Below are 20,675 nucleotides of genomic sequence, written 5' to 3' on the forward strand. Positions count from 1 at the left end.
CAAGATTGTAAGGGAAAACAGCTTGACCAGAATAAATCCAACAGATTAATCTGTAGCAATTGCAAGTTAATTTCATTTATGTCAAAAACATAATTAATATTGCTTATTCATTTTTGTTACTATTGTACTAATAATTTCTTTTTTTTCTGTGTGTACTAATAATTTCAAACTTTCTTTTTTCTCCTAGCGATTATGTGACTACGTTTGTGATCTCTTGTTAGAAGAGTCAAATGTACAGCCAGTATCTACACCAGTCACAGTTTGTGGAGACATACATGGGCAGGTAAAAATTCCATGAAAGATATTTAAGTTTTGTACTATCTGTGTGATTTCACTTGTTCTGCTAAGTATGATTCATATGAGCTTCTAATTGTCTAGGTTGCCTCAATTATTGTGATTTCCTGAGTCAGTTCTATGGTGAGTAATGTAGTGGGAGGGGCATCCCTTTGATATAATGAAATTTAGAATTTGAAAATGACCAGTCAGAAAAATCCCTCAATGTCCCTGAAGGAGAAATCATAGGATTTAGAACTGTAATGGATTTTAGAAATTGTCTAGTTTAATCACTTCATTTTGCAGTTGAGGAAATAAGTGAATTGACTCATTCAGTGAGTCATAAACATAATGATTGTTACATAGTATATTAAGATTCACAAGCATTTTTTTCTTCAAATCAATCCTATGAGATAGTGTCATTGTTATTATTTTACAAATGAGGCTCAGAATTAACAAGTTAGAGTTATAGAAATCCAGGTCTTCTGAATTATAATTTAATGCTCTTTCCTCTGTATCACATTGTCAAGAAGAACTGTAATATAAAGTCATCTTAATTGCCTTTTATTAACTTGAGATTTGGTTCTAATTTCTGTCTTCACTTATTAATTAGTGAAACCTTTGAAAATCCTACAGTTTTGTGAGTGAGAATAAATGTGGAGGGTGAGTACAAGTAGAGCTCTCTATCTTACTCCAATTGGACGTGGAGCAGCCAGCCATTCACAGTTGTACCTCTACTGCTCCTTGGTAGAGAAACTTTGACCTACTCAATTTGGGGCTGGTTCATCCTCTCTAGCCTTTTTTTTTTTTTTAAGATTTTTTAAGGCAAAGTGGCTTGCCCAAGGCCACACGACTAAGTAAATTATTAAGTGTCTCAGGTTGGACTTGAACTCAGGTACTCCTGAGTCCAAGACTGGTGCTCTAGCCACTTCACCACCTAGCCACCCTCTAGCCCTTTTCAATGGCTCACTATATTAGTTCACTTTATTACCTCTATTGACTTTAACCCTGAAATCAAGTAATCTACCAGTCTTTTTTTCTCTAGTTCCAGAGACTACAGGTGAGTGCCCACCTGGGTGCCATTATCTTTTATTGTGACCTTGGACATAGCACCATTCCTAATTTTCCTCTTTGTCAAATGCCAGGATTGATCTAGCTCAGGGGTGTCCAACATTTTAGCTCTTCTGGGCCAAATTGCCCAAGAAACCTCCCCAAGGGCGGCATACAGAATACGGAATAAAATATCCATTCACAATTGCAATTCACATCATCAACTGAAGCTAACAATAAATGGAGGCTAACAACAGGCTGGAGACCCAGTTGGGCACACCTGCTGTAGATGATCTTGAAGATCTCCTTCCATTATATGATTCTGTCACTAGTCTTAATGCTCTTTTGTATATGATGACACTTGAGACCTATAGAGGTATAATGATTTGCCAAAGGTCACAGAGTTAGTAAATAAATGGAAAAGCTGAAATTTGACTAATCATCTGATTCAAAAATATTTTGGGGAAATTAATTGCTGACCTGTAAACACAGCTTATAAGTTCATATCAATTCTGTGAGGTAGTGTCATTATTAATTGACATATTAATTGATAATTTTGAGAGAGAATTGAAGGGTTATTTCTGATTTTGGGGGCAATAAAGTTCAAAGCAGATCCTCCCTTCAGCCTACCATTATTGAGTGAATGTTATTTGTCTGTTTGAGGCTATGTATACATAAATACAAAAAAAAGTATATGATATGACCTATTTGCATAGGATTTTGGGAGTCATTGTACTAGAGTTTGAGCTGAGTTAATAATTGACTGTAAAACATTTTGAACATGTTTCTTGAATAAATCCTTGAGATAATTTTATTTGTGTGGCCTATATTAGGCTTTTTTTTTAAGCTTTTGCAAGGCAGTGGGGTTAAGTGATTTGCCCATCACACAACTAGGTAGTTATTAAGTGTCTGAAGTAGAATTTGAACTCAGGTCCTCCTGACTCCAGGACCTGTGCTGTATCTACTGTGCCACCTAGCCGCCCTCTATATTAGGCTTTTAATAAATTTTAATGAGTGAATGAGTTTAAATCTCATAAAAGTCTTTAACTTGAGCTCTGGTACTGCATTCTGTTTTACCAGCTTCTTGTTAAACATTTTGAATCTTAAATATATCAACATCTCAAACTTAGCAGGTCTAAAATAGAATTCCTATCTTTCCCTCCAAAACCTACTCTTATTAGTATCTCTGTTTCTGTCAGGGATGCAGCCATTCCAGTTTGTAGTCTTTTTTTTTTTCCAAGGCAATGGGGCTAAGTGGCTTGCCACATGGCTAGGCAATTATTTATTAAGTGTCTGAAGGTCGGATTTGAACCCAGGTACTCCTGACTCCAAGGCTGGTGCTCTATTCACTGCGCCACCTAGCTGCCCTCAGTTTGTAGTCTTGAGTCATAGATTATTCATATTTCTTGCCCTCTCCATTCATTTAATTAGTTTTTATTCTATCATTATAGCTTCCTTCTATTTGCATATCTACCAATTTATTTGAACATTCTCTTATGTTATTGTCAGAGTGTTCTTATCTCCTTGCATCATATCGTTCCCATTTTAATCCATCATTCTCTATACAACTGCCAGAATGATATTTTTCTTTTTCTTTTTTCTTTTTGCAAGGCAGATGGGGTTTAAGTGGCTTGCCTAAGGCCACACCAAGGCCACACGCAGAATGATATTTCTAAAACATATGTGTTAGCATGCCACTGCCAGTTCAACCTTCAGGGTCTCTCTTCTGTTTCTCTTAAAATATAGACACCTTTGTTCAACATTTTAAGTCCTTCATGGTATTTGTTTAGCCTACTTTTGTAGTTTCATCACATATTATTCCCTTCCACATTCTGTGATTCAGCTTACTAACTTACTTGGTTTTGTTAGTATGTGATAGTTTATCTCCTTTCTATGCATAAATTGCTTTTCTCCCCTCATCCCAGCTCTTAAAATACCTTCCCTTCCTTCAAAGCTCATTTCTAAGGCAACCTTCAACATGAAACCTTTCTTGATTCTCTAGCAATTAGTGCCCCACTCCCATAACTTTTTTTTAAATTTGGTTTTACTTATGTATGTTTTCTTTCCTTCATAAAACTGTAAACTTCTTTATGGCAGAGACTGATACATTTTTGCTTTTGTAGCTCTAAGTACCTAGCTCTGTGCCTGTTGTGTAGTACTGCCTAATAAGTGGTAGTTGGTTTTATTAATTGACATTTGAATTCCATTGTAGACTATGAGATTTTTTTAATTTTTAGAAGGTAGAAACCTGAATGTTTTAAGATTCCAACCTGTGAAGATATAGTAGTAATTGTAATATCTATTAGTAGCAGTAGCACTGACCCTTAAGCCATTTAGTAGTAATGTTTTTAGTTTTTTTCTGAGCTTCATTTTTAGGAGCTCATTGCTGCCATTATTTTCTCTCCACTCCTTTTTAATATTATGTGTGAAAATTCTTTGGCTTTTCTTAGTCAGAAGACTTGTGTACTTAGAATTCTGGCTATGTTTCTTATCTGCATCATCTAATATTAATCTGCTTCTCTTTTTGAGCTGCAATTTTTTCCTTTGAAATGTGGAAATTGGATTGGATATCTCAAAGATTTTTCAGTTGTAAATACTATGAAGCACTTTCGTAGTTTATATGTTTTAATTATTGTTTTATAATTTTGTTTGTTAACAGTAATATTTGATAGAATTATCTTGTTTTTCTTTTCTAGTTCTATGACCTTTGCGAACTCTTCAGAACTGGAGGTCAGGTTCCAGATACAAACTACATATTTATGGTATGTTAATACTGGTGATAAGTGATTAGCTGAATGTTAGTGTAAATAAATGTGTTTTAGTCATTTGTGTGATTAACTACCACATGAGAGATACAGTTTCCTTAAAGGAATAAGCTTGTCCTGCTTGATCCTATAGACATGAATGATGATCAGTGGTCAGAAACTACAAGGAAGCATATTTTACTTCCCTGTAAAGAAAAATCTTATATCAATTAGAGATTTCCAAAAGAGGAAACCCAAGCACTTGGACAATTCTTTGTCATTGGAATTCTTTTTTATTAAAGATTTTATTTATTTTGAGTTTTATAATTTTCCCCCCAATCTTACTTCCCACCTCCCACAGAAGGCAATTTGTCAGTCTTTACATTGTTTCCATGGTATACATTGATCCAAAATTGAGTGTGATGAGAGAGAAATCATATCCTTAAGGAAGAAACATAAAGTATAAGAGATTGCAAGATCAGATAGATATCAGGTTTTTTTTTTTCCTAAATTTAAGGTAATAGTCCTTGGTCTTTGTTCAAACTCTACAGTTGATGGAGTTCTCTGGATACAGATGGTATTCGCCATTACAGACAGCCCAAAATTGTCCCTGATTGTTGCACTGGTGGAATAAGTGAGTCCATCAGGGTTGATCATCACCCCCATGTTGCTGTTAGGATGTACAGTGTTTTTCTGGTTTTGCTCATCTCACTCAGCATCAGTTCATGCAAATCCCTCCAGATTTTCCTGAATTCTCATCCCTCCTGGTTTCTAATAGAACAATAGTGTTCCGTGGGATACATATACCACAGTTTGCTAAGCCATTCCCCAATTGAAGGACATTTACTTGATTTCCAATTCTTTGTCACCACAAACAGGGCTGCTATGAGTATTTTTGTACAAGTGATGTTTTTACCCTTTTTCATTATCTCTTCAGCGTATAGACCCAGTAGTAGTATTGCTGGATCAAAGGGTATGTATGTTTTTGTTGCCCTTTGGGCGTAGTTTCAAATTTCTCTCCAGAAAGGTTGGATGAGTTCACAGCTCCACCAACAATGTAGTAGTGTCTCAGATTTCCCACAACCCTTCCAACAATGATCATTATCCTTTCTGGTCATATTGGCCAGTCTGAGAGGTATATCACTGGAATTCTTCAAGAAAATTGTTGGGGGTGGCTAGGTGGCGCAGTGGATACAGCACTGGCCTTGGAGTTAGGAGTACCTGAGTTCAAATCCTGCCTCAGACACTTAATAATTACCTAGCCCTGTGGCCTTGGGCAAGCCACTTAACCCCCTTGCCTTGCAAAAACTAAAAAAAGAAAAAAGAAAAAAAAAGAAAATTGTTGAATGTTCACTTGGGAAGGTTGAGGAGGAAATTTTCTTTTTTACAATTGACTTTGGACTAGATTTCCTTTGAAATGTTTTGGAACTCAAGGTTTTTGAGTTTCCATTTTGATTTTTTTCATAGTACAGGTCCATAGAAGTATTCTACAGAAAGCATTTTTGTTTCAGTGTTCGTTCCCTTAAGGCCACAATTTGCTTATTTTCTTTGTGATTCTTACAATTTTTTTTTTTGCAAGGCAAATGGGGTTAAGTGGCTTGCCCAAGGCCACACAGCTAGGTAATTATTAAGTGTCTGAGACCAGGTTTGATCTTATAATATTTCTGATGCCAAGTTAATAGTAAGTACAGTTACTGTTTTCAGAGTTCTAGAATTTTCTATTTATATGAGACTTTAGAAAGCATTCATTGTAATCTCCTTAATAAGAGGAGCAACACTAAGAAGTGAAGTAACTTTTTCAGAGTCACAAAGCTGGGTTGTTTCCTGTCATTTTTCTTCCTGATTTTCATTTAAAATGAATTTTATTTTTACCTTTATGTAACTTTCCAATGACAGACTTCTAATCTTTCAGACTTTTATAGTATATCCATTTTAGTTGGTGTATGTACTCAGTAATTTAATGTTGGCATAAGCAAAATTTAGAGGGCAAAAATGCCAAACACATATTTGAAAAGTTGTAAACTCAGGAGACTGAGCAATCAGGTTTTGAAATCATTCTGAGTGTATATATTTGTCTTCTTTCATTTAAAAAAAACCATTCTATTTCATTGTTACATCTTCATTTCTGAATATATTTTTCCCCTTTCCATTTATTCAATCATCCCTTATCACAAAAAAGAAAGTGGTTGAGCAAAACTATCCAATGTAGATTAATTTATCTGTCCTGTCTGTGTTCTGTATCTGCATTGCCCTACCTCTCCAATTACTGGGAGGGAGGTGCTTCAAGAAGCCTCAGGGTCATTGTTGTGATTCTCTACCCAAGCTCTTGTCACCTCTTCTTGTCTTAGGGGTCAGTTTGATGAATTTCTGTAGTCAGAAATAATAACGTAATAGATAACTATCTTGAACTTAGCTTCTTCCAATTTAACTATGTTTATATTGATACTTTGAAGACAGATCTCCTGTTTTGTCATCTGGGTTATCTTTGGACCCTTTCCAGAATATCTACTTTGCTAATAACATAGTTTTTAGGAATGCAGGACAACTTGGCACAGTGAGGTCTATTGAAAGAAAACATTAGTAGATTTTTGTATCATCCTGACTACTATGTTGCTAATACTTGTTTACTTTTAATTTGCAGGGCGATTTTGTAGACAGAGGTTACTACAGTTTGGAGACCTTCACTTACCTTCTTGCACTAAAGGCTAAATGGCCTGATCGCATTACACTCTTACGGGGAAATCATGAGAGTAGACAGATAACACAGGTTTATGGATTTTATGGTAAGACTTTTCTCCCATCTCCTTTTGTTTTTTTTTCCCTTCAAAGTGTATGCTTTTCAGATTTCTTTTTACTCCATTCTGAAAGGTTTTTTGAATTTTGAATTTTACACTTTTTCCCCCAAACTTGCTTCCCTTCCCCCCAGAAGGCAGTTTGATAGTCTTTACACTGTTTCCATGCTGTACATTGATCAAAATTGAATGTGTTGAGAGAGAAATCATATCCTTAATGAAAAAATAAAATATAAGAGATAGCAAAATTACATAATAAGATACTTTTTTTTTTAAATTAAAGGCAATGGTCTTTGGTCTATATTTAAACTCCACAATTCTTTTTTTTGGATACAGATTATATTCTCCTTTGCAGATACCCTAAAATTGTCCCTGACTGTTCCACTGATGAAATGAGAAAGTCTGTTAAGACTGATAATCAACCCCATGTTGCTGTTAGGGTATACAATGTTGTTCTGGTTCAGCTCATCTCGCTCAGCATCAGTTCATGTAAATCCTTCCAGGCTTCTCTGAATTTCCATCCCTCCTGGTTTCTAATAGAACAATAGTGTTCCATAATGTACATGTATTGCAGTTTGTTCAACAATTTGTTCAACAATTAATGGACAGTCACTTGATTTCTAATTCTTTGCCACCACAAACAGGGCTGCTATGAATATTTTTGTATAAGTGATTAAAAGATTTAAAAAAAAAAAGCTTTCTTCAGCTTCAAAATGTGAGTGTTGTGTTTGTTATTAAATGTTAACTAGTGAAAGGTCAGTAATTAAAATAGGATTCTGTATATTAAAATAGGATTCTGTATATTTTTCTGAAAGTAAAAAAATTCTAGATTTTCCTTGAAAATCATGTGGAAGCTGGAAGAAAAGTTGTACATAAAAACATTGAATTTTGTCTTTCATTTACAGCGAATCTAACTAAGAAAACCTATTAATCCATAATATAGTATATTAAAGTGCAAATAATATTGGATTCTATGTCAGAGGACCTCGGTTGGAAACTCAGTCCCGCTGTTTAATACTTCAATTACTTTGGGAAATTCACTTTGTCTCTCTGGACCCTATTTTTTAACTCTCAAATTAAAAAGTGGGTTTGTCCTAGATAACCTTTAAAAACCTTTCTAGAACTGATTCCTATGAGTCTCTTTTTAATCATCATTTTTTTCACTTTTTTCAATATTTGTATATTTTCCACTAATGCAATTGCAGATCATTTCTGAGCTCTATTCATTTGGTATTATTTCATATGTATTTATGATTTCTTTATATTTCAATCAGTGCAACAGCACTGTGCATATTCTCTGGGGGTAAATACAAAGTTTAGATATTACTTAGTTCTTTCCTTGCTGAGATTTGAGGAAGTCATGACACATGTACTGAGAAGGATGATGCACAAAAATATTAAGAATACATGCCAACTTTAATGCTTTAGAAATATATGTATGCCATGGAACACTATTGTTCTATTAGAAACCAGGAGGGATGGAAATTCATGGAAGCCTGGAGGGATTTGCATGAACTGATGCTGAGTGAGATGAACCGAACCAGAAAAACAGTGTACACCCTAACTAACAGCAACAGGGGTATGATGATCAACCTTAATGGACTTGCTCATTCCATCAATGCCACAATCAGGGACAGTTTTGGACTGTGCAATAGAGAATACCTTCTGTATCCAGATAAAGAACTGTGGAATTTGAACAAAGTTCAAGGACTGTTCCTTTTGATTTAGGAAAAAAATGCAGATATCTTATTGTCTGGTCTTGTTATGTCTTACACTTTTTTGTTTCTTCCCTAAGGATATGATTCTCTCTCATCACACTCAATTTGGATCAATGTACAACATGGAAACAAAATAAAGACTGACAAATTGCTTTCTGTCGGGGGTGGGGGTTGGGGGGAAGTAAGATGGGGGGGAAATTGTAAAACTCAAAATAAATAAAATCTTTAATTAAAAAATAAGAAATTGGGGGCAGCTAGGTGGTGCAGTGGATAATGCACTGGCCCTGGAGTCAGGAGTACCTGGGTTCAAATTAGTCTCAGACACTTAATAATTACTTAGCTGTGTGGCCTTGGGCAAGCCACTTAACCCCACTGCTTTGCAAAAACCTTAAAAAAAAAAGGATGTTACCTAAAACTAAGAAATATATGTATGCATATATGGGGGGGGAACTGTTACCAAAAGGGAAAGGTCAGGGCAGCTAGGTGGTACAGTGGGTAGAGCACCGGCCCTGGAGTATGGAGTCAGGAGTACCTAAGTTCAAATCAGGCCTCATTCACTTAATAATTGCCTAGCAATGTGGCCTTGGGCAAGCCAGTTAACCCCATTGCCTTGCAAAAAAAAAAAAACCAAACCTAAAATAAATTCTTAAAAAAAAAGAATGGAAAAGTCCTTTTTTTTAAAAGAAAATTTAAATTTATTTATCATTCCAACTTCATGCAAAGATAATTTTCAGCATTCATTTTTTTGGGTAAGATTTTTAGTTCTACATTTTTCTCCCTCACCCCCCCACCCCAGCAAGTAATCTGATATAGGTGATACATGGATAGCTATGTAAAATAATATATTTCCATATTAGTCATGGTGTGAAAGATGAATCAAAACAGAAGGGAACAAAAAAACCAAGAGGGTTAAAAAAATAAGGCAGATTTTTTAAAAGTAGAAAATAGTATGCTTTTGTCTGCATTCAGATTCCTTAGTTCTCTCAATGAATAGGCTTGGTATTTTCCATCACTAATTTCTGTGTGTGTGTGTGTGTGTGTGTGTGTGTGTGTGTGTGTGTATTATTTTATTTTTTGAATTTTATAATTTTTCCCCTAATCTTGCTCCCCCCCCCGAAGGCAATATGTTAGTCTTTACATTGATTGTTTTCATGGTAGACATTGATCTAAGTTGAGTGTGGTGAGAGAGAACTATTCTTAAGGGAAAAAAAAGGAAGTATAAGAAATAGCAAGATTACATAATAAGATAGCATTTTTTTTTTAAATTAAAGGTAATAGTCTTTGGTCTTTATTTAAACTCTATAATTCTTTCTCTGGTTATAGATGTTATTTTCCATTGCAGATATGTGCCTGATTCTTGCACTGATGGAATGAGCAAGTCCATTAAGGTTGATCATCACCCCCATGGTGCTGTTAGGGTGTACAGTGTTTTTTTGATTCTGCTCATTTCACTCAGCATCAGTTAATGCATATCCTTCCAGGCTTCCCTGAATTCCTGTCCCTCCTGGTTTCTAATAGAACAGTAGTGTTCCATCACATTACAAATTCTTTAAAATTGTCTTTGATTATTGTACTGCTTAGGAGAACTAAGTCCATCATCTTATAACATTACTGTGTGCAGTGTCTCCTGGTTCTGCTCACTTCATTCAACATCAGTTTATGTAAGTCTTTCCAGGCTTATCTTAAGTCTGTCCATTCATGGTTTTTACAGAACAGTAGTTCATCACATTCATATACCAGAAATTGTTCAGCCATTCCTCAATTGATGGGCATCCCCTCAATTTCTAATTCTTTGTCACCACAAGGAGAAATGCTATAAATATTTTTGTAAATTATGTCTTTCCCCCCTTTTTGTACTCTTTTTAGATACAAACCTAATAGTGGTATTGCTGTATCAAAGGGTATTTACTGTTTTATTTCCCTTTGGTATAGTAGGGAAAGGTTCTTTTAAAATATCCCATATTCCATTATGCTGATTATACTACAATTTTTCAGCCATTTTTCCATTGTAGAATATTTAAGGAGTTTTTAGCTTTATTGCTGCTTCAAATAATGGCTGCTATAAAGGAGATCATAGTATCTTATTGTTGTGTTTTGTATACTTATTTAAGGAGAAGAGTATAAGAGTTAGCACAAAGTTTAAGATCTGGTCTTGCAACAATAAATATTGCAAGATAATCAATGTGGTTAACTAAGACCTTGGCCCATTATAGAAATATTAATGCTGTAAAATCAAAATTTTTAATTTTTTTTTTTTTTAGATTTTTGCAAGGCAAATGGGGTTAAGTGGCTTGCCCAAGGCCACACAGCTAGGTAATTATTAAGTGTCTGAGACTGGATTTGAACCCAGGTACTCCTGACTCCAAGGCTGGTGCATTATCTACTATGCCACCTAGCCACCCTGAAATGTTTTTATTTTTATCTTTTTTTATTTCATCCTAGTGATTCCAAGTATTCCTTTCCTTCCCCCTCCCAGAGTGTCCCATAGAAAACATTTTTTTTAGAAAAAAAATATTTTTTTAAAGCGGGGGAAGAAAATCAGCCCAACCCATTAATTCTTTTTTTTAATTTTTTTTTTTTTTGCAAGGGAATGGGGTTAAGTGGCTTGCTAAAGCCCACATAGCTAGATAATTATTAAGTGTCTGAGGCCAGATTTGAACCCAGGTACTCCTGACTCCAGGGCCAGTGCTATCCACTGCGCCACCTAGCCGCCCCTTCAACTCATTAATTTTTGAAAGAGTATGAAAATGCCTGTAGTGTATAACATTTGTGGACCTTCTATTTCACAAAGGGGTGGGATAGGGGTGATCTTAGCTCTATTCATTAGAGTTCTTCTAGATCTTTATAATTTTTTTACATTTCCTTTCTGTTTTTTGGGGGGTATTTCATTTACATTGTTGTCCTTGTATATAATTGCTTCCTTGATTTCATTTTGTATCAGTTCTTGTAGATCTTTCCATGATTCTCTAAATTCATCACATATAATTTTATAGTGCAATTATCTTCCATTATATTCACATACCACAATTTATTTAGCCTTGTCCAGTAAATGGGCATTTACTTTATTCAATTTAGAAGTCTATTCAGGGACTTTTTTTTTTCTCATTGGCTTCCTTGAGCTATAAGCCCAGTATTGGAGTGTTTGGATGTTTTAGTCCCTTTATTTGTATAATTCCAAATTGCTTTTCTAAATGGTTGTAAACTTTCACAGTGACACTTCACAGATAATGTACTCATTCTACAATTTCTCCAAATTTAATTATTGCTAATTTTTGTCAACTTTAAGAGAAGGTAGAGTCACTTGCAAATCATTATAAGTTATTAGAATAAGGGGTTTTTTTTAGGTTTTTTTTCCCTCAAGGCAAATGGGGTTAAGTGGCTTGCCCAAGGCCACGTGGCTAGGTAATTATTAAGTGTCTGAGGCCGGATTTGAACTCAGGTACTCCTGATTCCAGGGCTGATGCTCTACCCACTGTGCCACCTTAGCTGCCCCTTATTCTTTATTTTTATTTGTTTGTCTATTTGTTTGTCTGTTTGTTTATTTATTTAGGTTTTTGCAAGGCAAATGGGGTTAAGTGGCTTGCCCAAGGCCACACAGCTAGGTAATTATTAAGTGTCTGAGGTCAGATTTGAACCCAGGTACTCCTGACTCCAAGGCCAGTGCTTTATCCACTACGCCACCTAGCTGCCCCTATTCTTTATTTTCTTAAGGAACACTTTGTAATTGTATCTATACAAGTTTTTTTGTGTACTTTGGTAGGTCTATCACTGGATAGTTTATACATTTATGATCATATTATCTTATTGCTCGAGCAGGCCTTAGAAATCATCTAATCCAGTGCCCTTATTTTATAGATGGAAAAATTGACCTTCCCAAGATTACACAGAAAGTTAATAGTAGAGCTAAAATCTGACATTTCCCTTCAGATATCTTTGTTTCTCTCTCTCTCTTTTTTTTCTCAAGGCAATGGGATTAAGTGACTTGCCCATGGTCATACAGCTAAGTAATTTTTAAGTGTCTGAGGCCAGGTTTGAACTCCGATCCTTCTGACTCCAGGGCTGTTGCTGAATCTACTTCGCCACCTAGCTGTCTCTTCCCTTCAGATTTCAATTGCAGTGCTTTGTCTGTTACTCCATCCCTTCTCAGATCTGAGATGATGAAACAAAATCATGATGGAAATCTTAATTGCCAGTTCATGTAGCTGCTCTGTACTACTTCTTTAGAATTGAGCCATACCTAGAATTGAGAGATGGCAGTAAGTGATTACTAAATACCTTTCTTGTTTAAAATTAATTAAAACTTTCTAAGAGAATTAATATTTCTTTTTCTCAAATTTTTTTCAGTTACCCTAGGTGCTCTACAATACATTCTAGACTAACAGATATTTGAAAATTTTAATCCTTTATGGGATTGTTTTGAATGACTTTAAAATTGCGAAGTGGTAGAGCAGAAAGAAAACAGATTTTTTTTACATTGTTTTTTTTACCTTTTATTAAAGATTTTATTTGAGTTTTATAATTTTTCCCCATCTTATTCCCTCCCCCCACCCCCTATGGAAATCAATCTGTCAGTCTTTACATTGTTTCCATGTTGTACATTGATCCAAATTGAGTGCCTTGAGAGAGAAATCATATCCTTAAGGAAGAAACAAAAAAGTATAAGAGATAACAAGATCAGAAAATAAGATATCTGGAAAACAGATTTTTTTTAGCTTGGAAGGAACCTTAGAACCTGGAATGCTTGATTGAAACATGTTTCTCATTTTTATCTTTCAGTTCTAGAATTTTAGCCTTTGATTTAAAGAAAGATACCGATCCTCTTATTTCTTTTGCAGATGAGTGCCAAACCAAATATGGGAATGCTAATGCTTGGAGATACTGTACCAAAGTCTTTGATATGCTCACAGTAGCAGCTGTAAGTTTATAAAAACACTTTTGTATTTTACCTCCTGAATGTCATAAATGTTAATTCACAATGTTTATTTATTTATTTTTTTTTTGCAAGACAAGTGGGGTTAAGTGCCTTGCCCAAGGCCGCACAGCTAGGTAATTATTAAGTGTCTGAGGCCAGATTTGAACCCAGGTACTCCTGACTCCAGGACCGGTGCTCTATCCACTGCGCCACCTAGCTTCCCCGAACAAATCTAATTTTTCTCAATATCATGTCAGTCCTTTAGATACTTGAAGATGATTAGAATGCTCTCTCCTTTCTCCGTAATTTTTTTTTCTATGCTAGACAGACATTTGTATGTCCTTTACATAATACTCATGATCTCAAAGCCTTTCTCTTCGGGTTGTCCTCCTGTCTATATGTTATGACACTGCAATGTTCTTCCTAAAATGCATCCAGAAGTGAATCCAGTATTTCAGATGAAATCTGACCAGAACAGACTGTCAGGTGACTATCACCTCCTCATTCTTGGCCCTTTACCTCCCTTAATGCAGTCTAAAGATACATTAACATTGTTCACCACTGGAAACTATTGCCTCATTTAAATTTGCAGTCCGTTAAAATTCCTAGGTATTTTTTCAGATAAGTTCTAGTTTAGCTGCTTTGTCCCTTTTTTGGACTTAGTTGATTTTTTTTTTCTGACTCAGATGTGTGACTGTATATAATTCCTTTCAAATGTCATTGATGGTCCCACATTCTATTTAAGAATAGCTTGAGAGATTTTGTCAAATGCTTTGCTAAAATTAAGGTTATCTATATCTTCAGCATTCCTTAATCCATAAGTTTAGTGGTCCTGTCAATAAAGTAAAGTTAGTTTGGCACGACTGTTTTTTGATAAAACAATGCTGGATGCTTATGATTGCCATTTACTTCTCTAGATACTCACTGGGAAATGTCTTATTAATGCAGATTTGACCTTGGGGGTGTCCTAAATAAATAGTCTCTTGCCCTAGCCGCCAGGTCTCTGGTTACCACATTTCCAGTGGATGTTTATTGTCTCACTTAACTGAAAAGACAGGCTCTCTAAAGTGAGGTGTTCTATGTCTTCAGTCTTCCATCAATGGTTCCTTCCTAATGTGTGGAAAAATATTCTCAATTCTCAAAATGCCTTTCCTCAGTACTGCCATTATCCAATTCCTGTGCTCTCATTCACTGATAACTTTTTTTTAAACTTGTTATTATTTGCTATTTTATTTTTTCCCCAATTACATATAAAAACAATTTTTAGCATTGAGTTTTTTTTAACTTGGAAAGAAATACATGCACTGATACAAAGTGAATTCAACAGAACCAGGAGAACACTGTACACAGTAGAAGCAACATTGTATGCTGATCAACTATGATAAACTTCGCTCTTCTCAGTAATACAGTGAACCAAGACAAGTCCAAAAGACTCTTAATGGAAAATGCTATCCACCTCCAGAGAGAATAATAGAATCTGAATACAAATTGAAGCAGACTATTTTCATTTTTTTTTAGTGTTTATTTCCTTTTCTTCTGTTTCTTCTTTCACAATATGACTAATATGGAAATATGTTTTACATGATTGCACATATATAACCTACTTCAGATTGACTGTCTTAGGGGAGTTGAGGTAGGGAGAAAATTTGGAACTCAAAATTTTATATGAAAAAATGAATCTTAAAAACTATCTCTACATGTAATTGGAAAAAAATAAAATAGTATTTAAAAGGGAAAAAAGGGATCTGAGGCCAGATTTTAACTGAGCTCCTCCTGAATTCAGCGCCTGTATTCTGTCCATTGCTCAGTGTATCTTAAAGCAAAAACAGCAACAAGTTTTGTTGTCCTTAGCTGTTTCTTTTCTTCATCACCTTTAGTCCTTTTTGAGATTTACCCTTGAGAATATTCTTATATATCGAATTGGGTAGAACCAGGGCATTTCTTTTTCACAATCCTTCCTTTTCTCCCCATTGGAATTATTTCTCTTTGATATTTCAGAATTTTCTTCTTGAGCCTTTTCTTCTTGTACTAACTTCTCTTAATATAATTTTAGACCCTGGGAATCTCCATTCTTCTTTCACTTACCCTCTTACATCTTTGTACATGTTCTAGCTAAGTGGTCAGTAGCTTCTCAACTTACTTCAGTAATGGTGAATTCACTACCTCATCAGACAGCTTTTTTAAAAATATTTTAGCATGTTCTTAATATTTTGTTTATATCTACCTCTCTGTTACTTCTACTCATTGTTTCTACCTGTTGAACTAAGCAGGTTAAATCTATTTCCAAATTCCAATCCTTCAAATATTTGAAGAAACTAAAGTCATATTCCCTTTAAGTCTATTTGAATTCATGATAAGCATCTCCATTTCCTTTAATCAATCCGGGTTTGGTATGATTTTGAGTCTCCTCTTGATCAAAGTTATGGAGTTGTTACCTTGATTACACTGCAGTCTTTTTGTTTTACAGTTTTGAATTTTTCTTAAAAACATTTTACATTAATCCTTTTCATATTTTTCTCCAGTTAATAGATGAGCAGATTTTATGCGTGCATGGTGGTCTCTCTCCAGACATCAAAACACTGGATCAAATCAGAACCATAGAAAGGAATCAGGAAATTCCTCACAAAGGAGCATTTTGTGACTTGGTGTGGTCAGATCCTGAAGATGTGGATACTTGGGCAATCAGTCCACGGGGAGCAGGTTGGCTTTTTGGAGCAAAGGTCACAAACGAGGTAAAAATCTTTCTTGATTAATGTAGAATAAATTCAGTTAGAGAATTTTATAGCTAAACGAAATCTTAGGATCATAGTTCCTTTTAATTTTTGATTATCTCCAGTTTATGCTGTCCGTATCTTGTTTGTACTTAGTCATTTGCATGTTCTCTCTCCCAAAAGATTAAGAGTTCCTTCACTGCTGGGACTGTTTTCTGTCCTTCTTTGTATCCTGGTCCTTAGCACAGTTTCTGACCCATACTTGTAAGAGCTTAATAAATGTTTATTGCCTGACTGACAGATTTTAGACCTGAAGGGAACTGTAGCTTATGCAGTATTCAAAACAAAAGAAACCTTAAGAGATTCTTTAGTCCTGCTCCCTCATTTTACAGGTAATGAAATAGTTGAGTAGAGAGCAGGTGACTTACAGGGGCATATAGCTAATAACTGGCAGTTCTATTATCAAAAGTATAGATATCTGAGTCTTCTGGCTCCAATTCTAGTCCTCTTTAGATTGACCAGTTACTAATTGGTTGATCATAGAAATAATGACTTTGTATTGGTGACTATGGGTAACTAGTCTTTTGTTTAGCAGAGGAAGAGTGGTGGGAGTAGCAATATAATTTAAGATTGTTAGTTTCAGGGGCAGTTGGTGGTGCAGTAGATAGAGCACCAGCCCTGGAGTCAGGAGGACCTGAGTTCCAGTCCGCCTTCAGGCACTAAAATTACCTAGCTTTGTGACTTTGGGACAAGTTACAAAATCCCATTGCCTTGCAAGCATCAAAAATAAAGAAAATATTTTTAGATTCATTATGTAGTTGGATACTCAGAGCTGCATTGGAGGAATAGGGTCTGATTCCATTTGAACAAATGAGAAAACCCATGCTAGTGAAGAATTGTCTTATTGCCTGAACTCTGCCTTTTTTTACTCATTCATTGGCTTTTGTAATAAATGATTATAATTTTTTATAATACTTTAAGCCTTGCAAATTGCTTTCCTCCCATCAAAACTGAGAAGTAGGCAATAGTCCAAACATTCTTTCCATATGACCAGTTAGGAAACTGAGCCTCAGAGTCCTTTTATTGAATTTCCCATGATCACACAATCAACAAAGATTTATTAAGTACCTACTCTGTGCCAGACACTGAGTTAACAACGCATTGGGAGTACAAGTAAAAAGAATGAAAATATTCCCTACTCAAATTATCATGATATCTGACTTTTTTATGTAGTGGTCTAAGGCTTACAAATCACTTTACATTACAGTATTATATTTGATCAGCTTGAACTACACTTTTGTTCAGACATTGCCAGTATCATTATTTCTTTTTATATACGAAGAAATTTTTGGCCCAGAGAATGACTTGTGAAAAATCATGGAGTTTGCAAGTAAGATAACTGGCAACTGCTGGAGTTTTTATAAATAAAATGACTGCTTTTGAAACTTAATTTTCTGATGGAACACTTTACCCTTTTTATAGAATTGAATGAGGATTTGGTAATTTAAATGACTAAAGGTCTAATTCTCTATGCATTTTTATTCTCTGAATGTTTACAAGACCTGTGTGTATTTTTTTAATATTGCAGTTTGTTCACATCAACAACTTAAAACTCATCTGCAGAGCACATCAGCTGGTGCATGAAGGGTATAAATTTATGTTTGATGAAAAGCTGGTGACAGTATGGTCAGCTCCCAATTATTGCTACCGTTGTGGAAATATCGCTTCAATCATGGTCTTCAAAGATGTAAATACAAGAGAACCAAAGTTATTCCGTGCAGTTCCAGATTCAGAACGTGTAATTCCTCCTAGAACAACTACGCCGTATTTCCTTTGAGGCCTTCGCCCACCCTGCTGATCCCTTTTCCTACCTTCCCCCCCAAATTCCTTGTATTTACCCCTCTACAATATACTTTTTATTGAGCACTTTGCTGCTGAAATGCTGCCTCTTGCCTCCCCTCCCCCCTTTTTTATTTTAAATTATCTAAATTTATTGTGTATTATGGTGTCTATAGCAATGTTTCTCTATTGATTTCCTCCCCATCCCATCCCCACCTTGGACTTATTTGCAAAGACTTTGAGAAATGTCTTAACATCCACACTGCTGCATGTAGTTCTTGCTTATTACTGGTTTGGGGGGAAACAGGACATTTTTCCTTTTTTAAAAAAAAGCAAATTGGAAAGAACATACCACACCGAAATATTCCCCTCCTCTTGTATTGTTCAGCTTTTTTTTTTTAAGTTTGGTAAGTTTTAAGAAATTTCAGCAGCAAAGTTATTATTCAGTGGGCACGATGGACTGTAAATGCCTTTGCGTTGTGTACACCTGTCCCAGCTGTAAACATTGTCCTTTGTTGGATGATATTTTAAGTGACTATAAAATAAATTGGTCGAAAGGGCTGCCCTCTTTGTTGTTCTTTTAAATTCCAGGCAAAATGCAATCCTGCTCCAGCTATGACTTTGTACGTTAAAATAATTGTATCAATCTTTTTCAAATTTCCTTGTATTTTTTAATAAAAGAATCTTAAATGAAACCCAGCTAGGTTAAGTATTAGAAATTTCAACAACAACCTCCATTGTTAACTTAAAAGTATACCTTGTTTTCCTAATTAAGAATATCTTAACTTTTTGGTTATCAGGTTTAGAACTTGAATTGAAATTCAATGGTATTTATTTTTTAAAAAAATCACTAAACTGTGCCTAAAGAACATAACTGCCATATGAATATTTTGGTTCTATCTTCTGTAGGTAGTATTGAAACATTTAATACTTGTAATGCTGATGTATTAATTTGATACCAGTTAGTGGATTGAGATTAACTCAGTTTACAATCCATCCACAAGTACCATTAAATAAAATCATAGTTTCTCTTGCTGTAACACTTGCCTTTCACCTTAAAATAGTTTTGATTTGGTTGCAACTGGAAAAATGAAAAGAGTCAAGGCTTCTTATATGTGTGAAATGTAAATTCCTAAAAACCTTGAAGCTTTAAGAAGACGACAAATTGAAGCTTTCCTTAAAGTTTTGTGATATTATGTTTGAGGCTTTTGTGTTAGTAGTCTGAACACCTAAAATGTTGTGATAATCACTTCTTTGCAACTGTCTGCTAAAGAAGGACAAGTGTTCCAGCAGCCCATTTCAGAGCTGTGGGTGTGAGTCATGTTGGCTTTGACCATTTTGTGAACTATCTTGGTATTCTTGACTGTGGTTCATTTTTGTCATTCCAGGAATCTTGTGAAGCCAGCCAATTTTAATAAAGCACTTTAGTATCTGTTCAGGTAGTTTTGAAAATCAACTTTTCCCCTCTAGGTAAATAACCTCCAGGTCACCCTGAAATGCAATAAAAAAAAAATCACTGTAGCTAAAGTTCTCCTTGGCACATTATTTTTCATGGACAATTTTGGTTTGGTTTTGTGTTTGGGGAAATGAAGAGCACAATTCCCTTTGGATTTCAATTTTCTTCAATAATTGGAGATTCTGTTTTCCTTCCTCCTCCACTTCACCCCTTCCCTAACAGTTTCATTTGTGTAGCTTTTGATTATGTAGCTATTATCAGAAAAAGAAGTGGCTTGGACACTTTTCTGCACACACTTGAATTAATGTCAGGTCAGTAGCTTTGAATTACTGACTTGGCCCCAGTTGAATTCAGGGGGAAAAAAGGTATTTTTGTCTTATGGGACTATGCGTAGTTGTGTATTTTACTAATTGTGGAACACTGGAAATTGATGATCTTTTGATATATGATGCAAATAACTCCTGTTTGTTTTGAACACCTCCGTATTACAGTATTTTTCCGTTATAAATTGTACTGAATTGTTCAGCCTCTACTGCTTTTAAGTTGTACCAATAAAACTAGTTATATCTAGTATCCTACCCTAACCTCTGACACTTCTATTCCTATATCAATGTCATTGTTTATATTCTCCCTCCAATGTGACGATTTCTTTTATGGGACTGCACTTGTATGTCACTGGTAAGGCATATGCTTATGATAATCCTGCATCCATTGCTTAATTGTGGACATGCCTAATTTCTTGTCAACAAAAGTGTAATGGCTTTTTGACACAAAGGAAAAAGAGACCTTTAGTTTTACCCAGTTACAAGGAAGAGTGAATGTATTAAACTTTTGTAAACTCAAGAAGGAATATTTGGGCTCCAACTCATGAAAAAGGGCTATGTACTCTGTAGAATAATAAATGTCATTTGGTGTGGGAGCTAATTGACAGTCTTAATATGTTTGTAGGCAGGAAGATCTGTTACTCCCTTTGTAGGTTATATGTGAAGTCATTTGTGTTGTATTAATGGGGGTGACTTATTTTTTACTTTTTTCAACATACTTGGTTTCTAATAAAATATCCTAGGCTGTAGTGAGCACTGTCTGCTTCTAATTGCCATCGACTACCTTTTGCTGATACCTGACTGTTTCTTTAACCTTTTATTGCTTTGATGCTTTTCACAGGAAAATCCCACCACTG

General features: G+C 35.1%; 1 protein-coding gene across 1 annotated transcript in view; it reads left to right on the forward strand.

Moving 5' to 3' along the window:
- The window catches only part of PPP6C (protein phosphatase 6 catalytic subunit), a 49,891-nt gene extending 31,295 nt beyond the window's left edge, over positions 1 to 18,596 (forward strand). Inside the window, exons 2-7 of the mRNA XM_074211583.1 lie at positions 188 to 283; positions 4,020 to 4,085; positions 6,709 to 6,850; positions 13,413 to 13,492; positions 16,012 to 16,221; positions 17,789 to 18,596. Coding sequence (XP_074067684.1) covers positions 188 to 283; positions 4,020 to 4,085; positions 6,709 to 6,850; positions 13,413 to 13,492; positions 16,012 to 16,221; positions 17,789 to 18,037 — 843 coding nt within the window. The 3' untranslated portion in view covers positions 18,038 to 18,596. The remainder of the gene's footprint in view (positions 1 to 187; positions 284 to 4,019; positions 4,086 to 6,708; positions 6,851 to 13,412; positions 13,493 to 16,011; positions 16,222 to 17,788) is intronic.
- The last annotated feature ends 2,079 nt before the right edge of the window (positions 18,597 to 20,675 follow it).

Source organism: Macrotis lagotis, chromosome 1, assembly GCF_037893015.1.
Source record: "Macrotis lagotis isolate mMagLag1 chromosome 1, bilby.v1.9.chrom.fasta, whole genome shotgun sequence".
NCBI classification, from domain to species: Eukaryota; Metazoa; Chordata; class Mammalia; order Peramelemorphia; family Peramelidae; genus Macrotis; species Macrotis lagotis.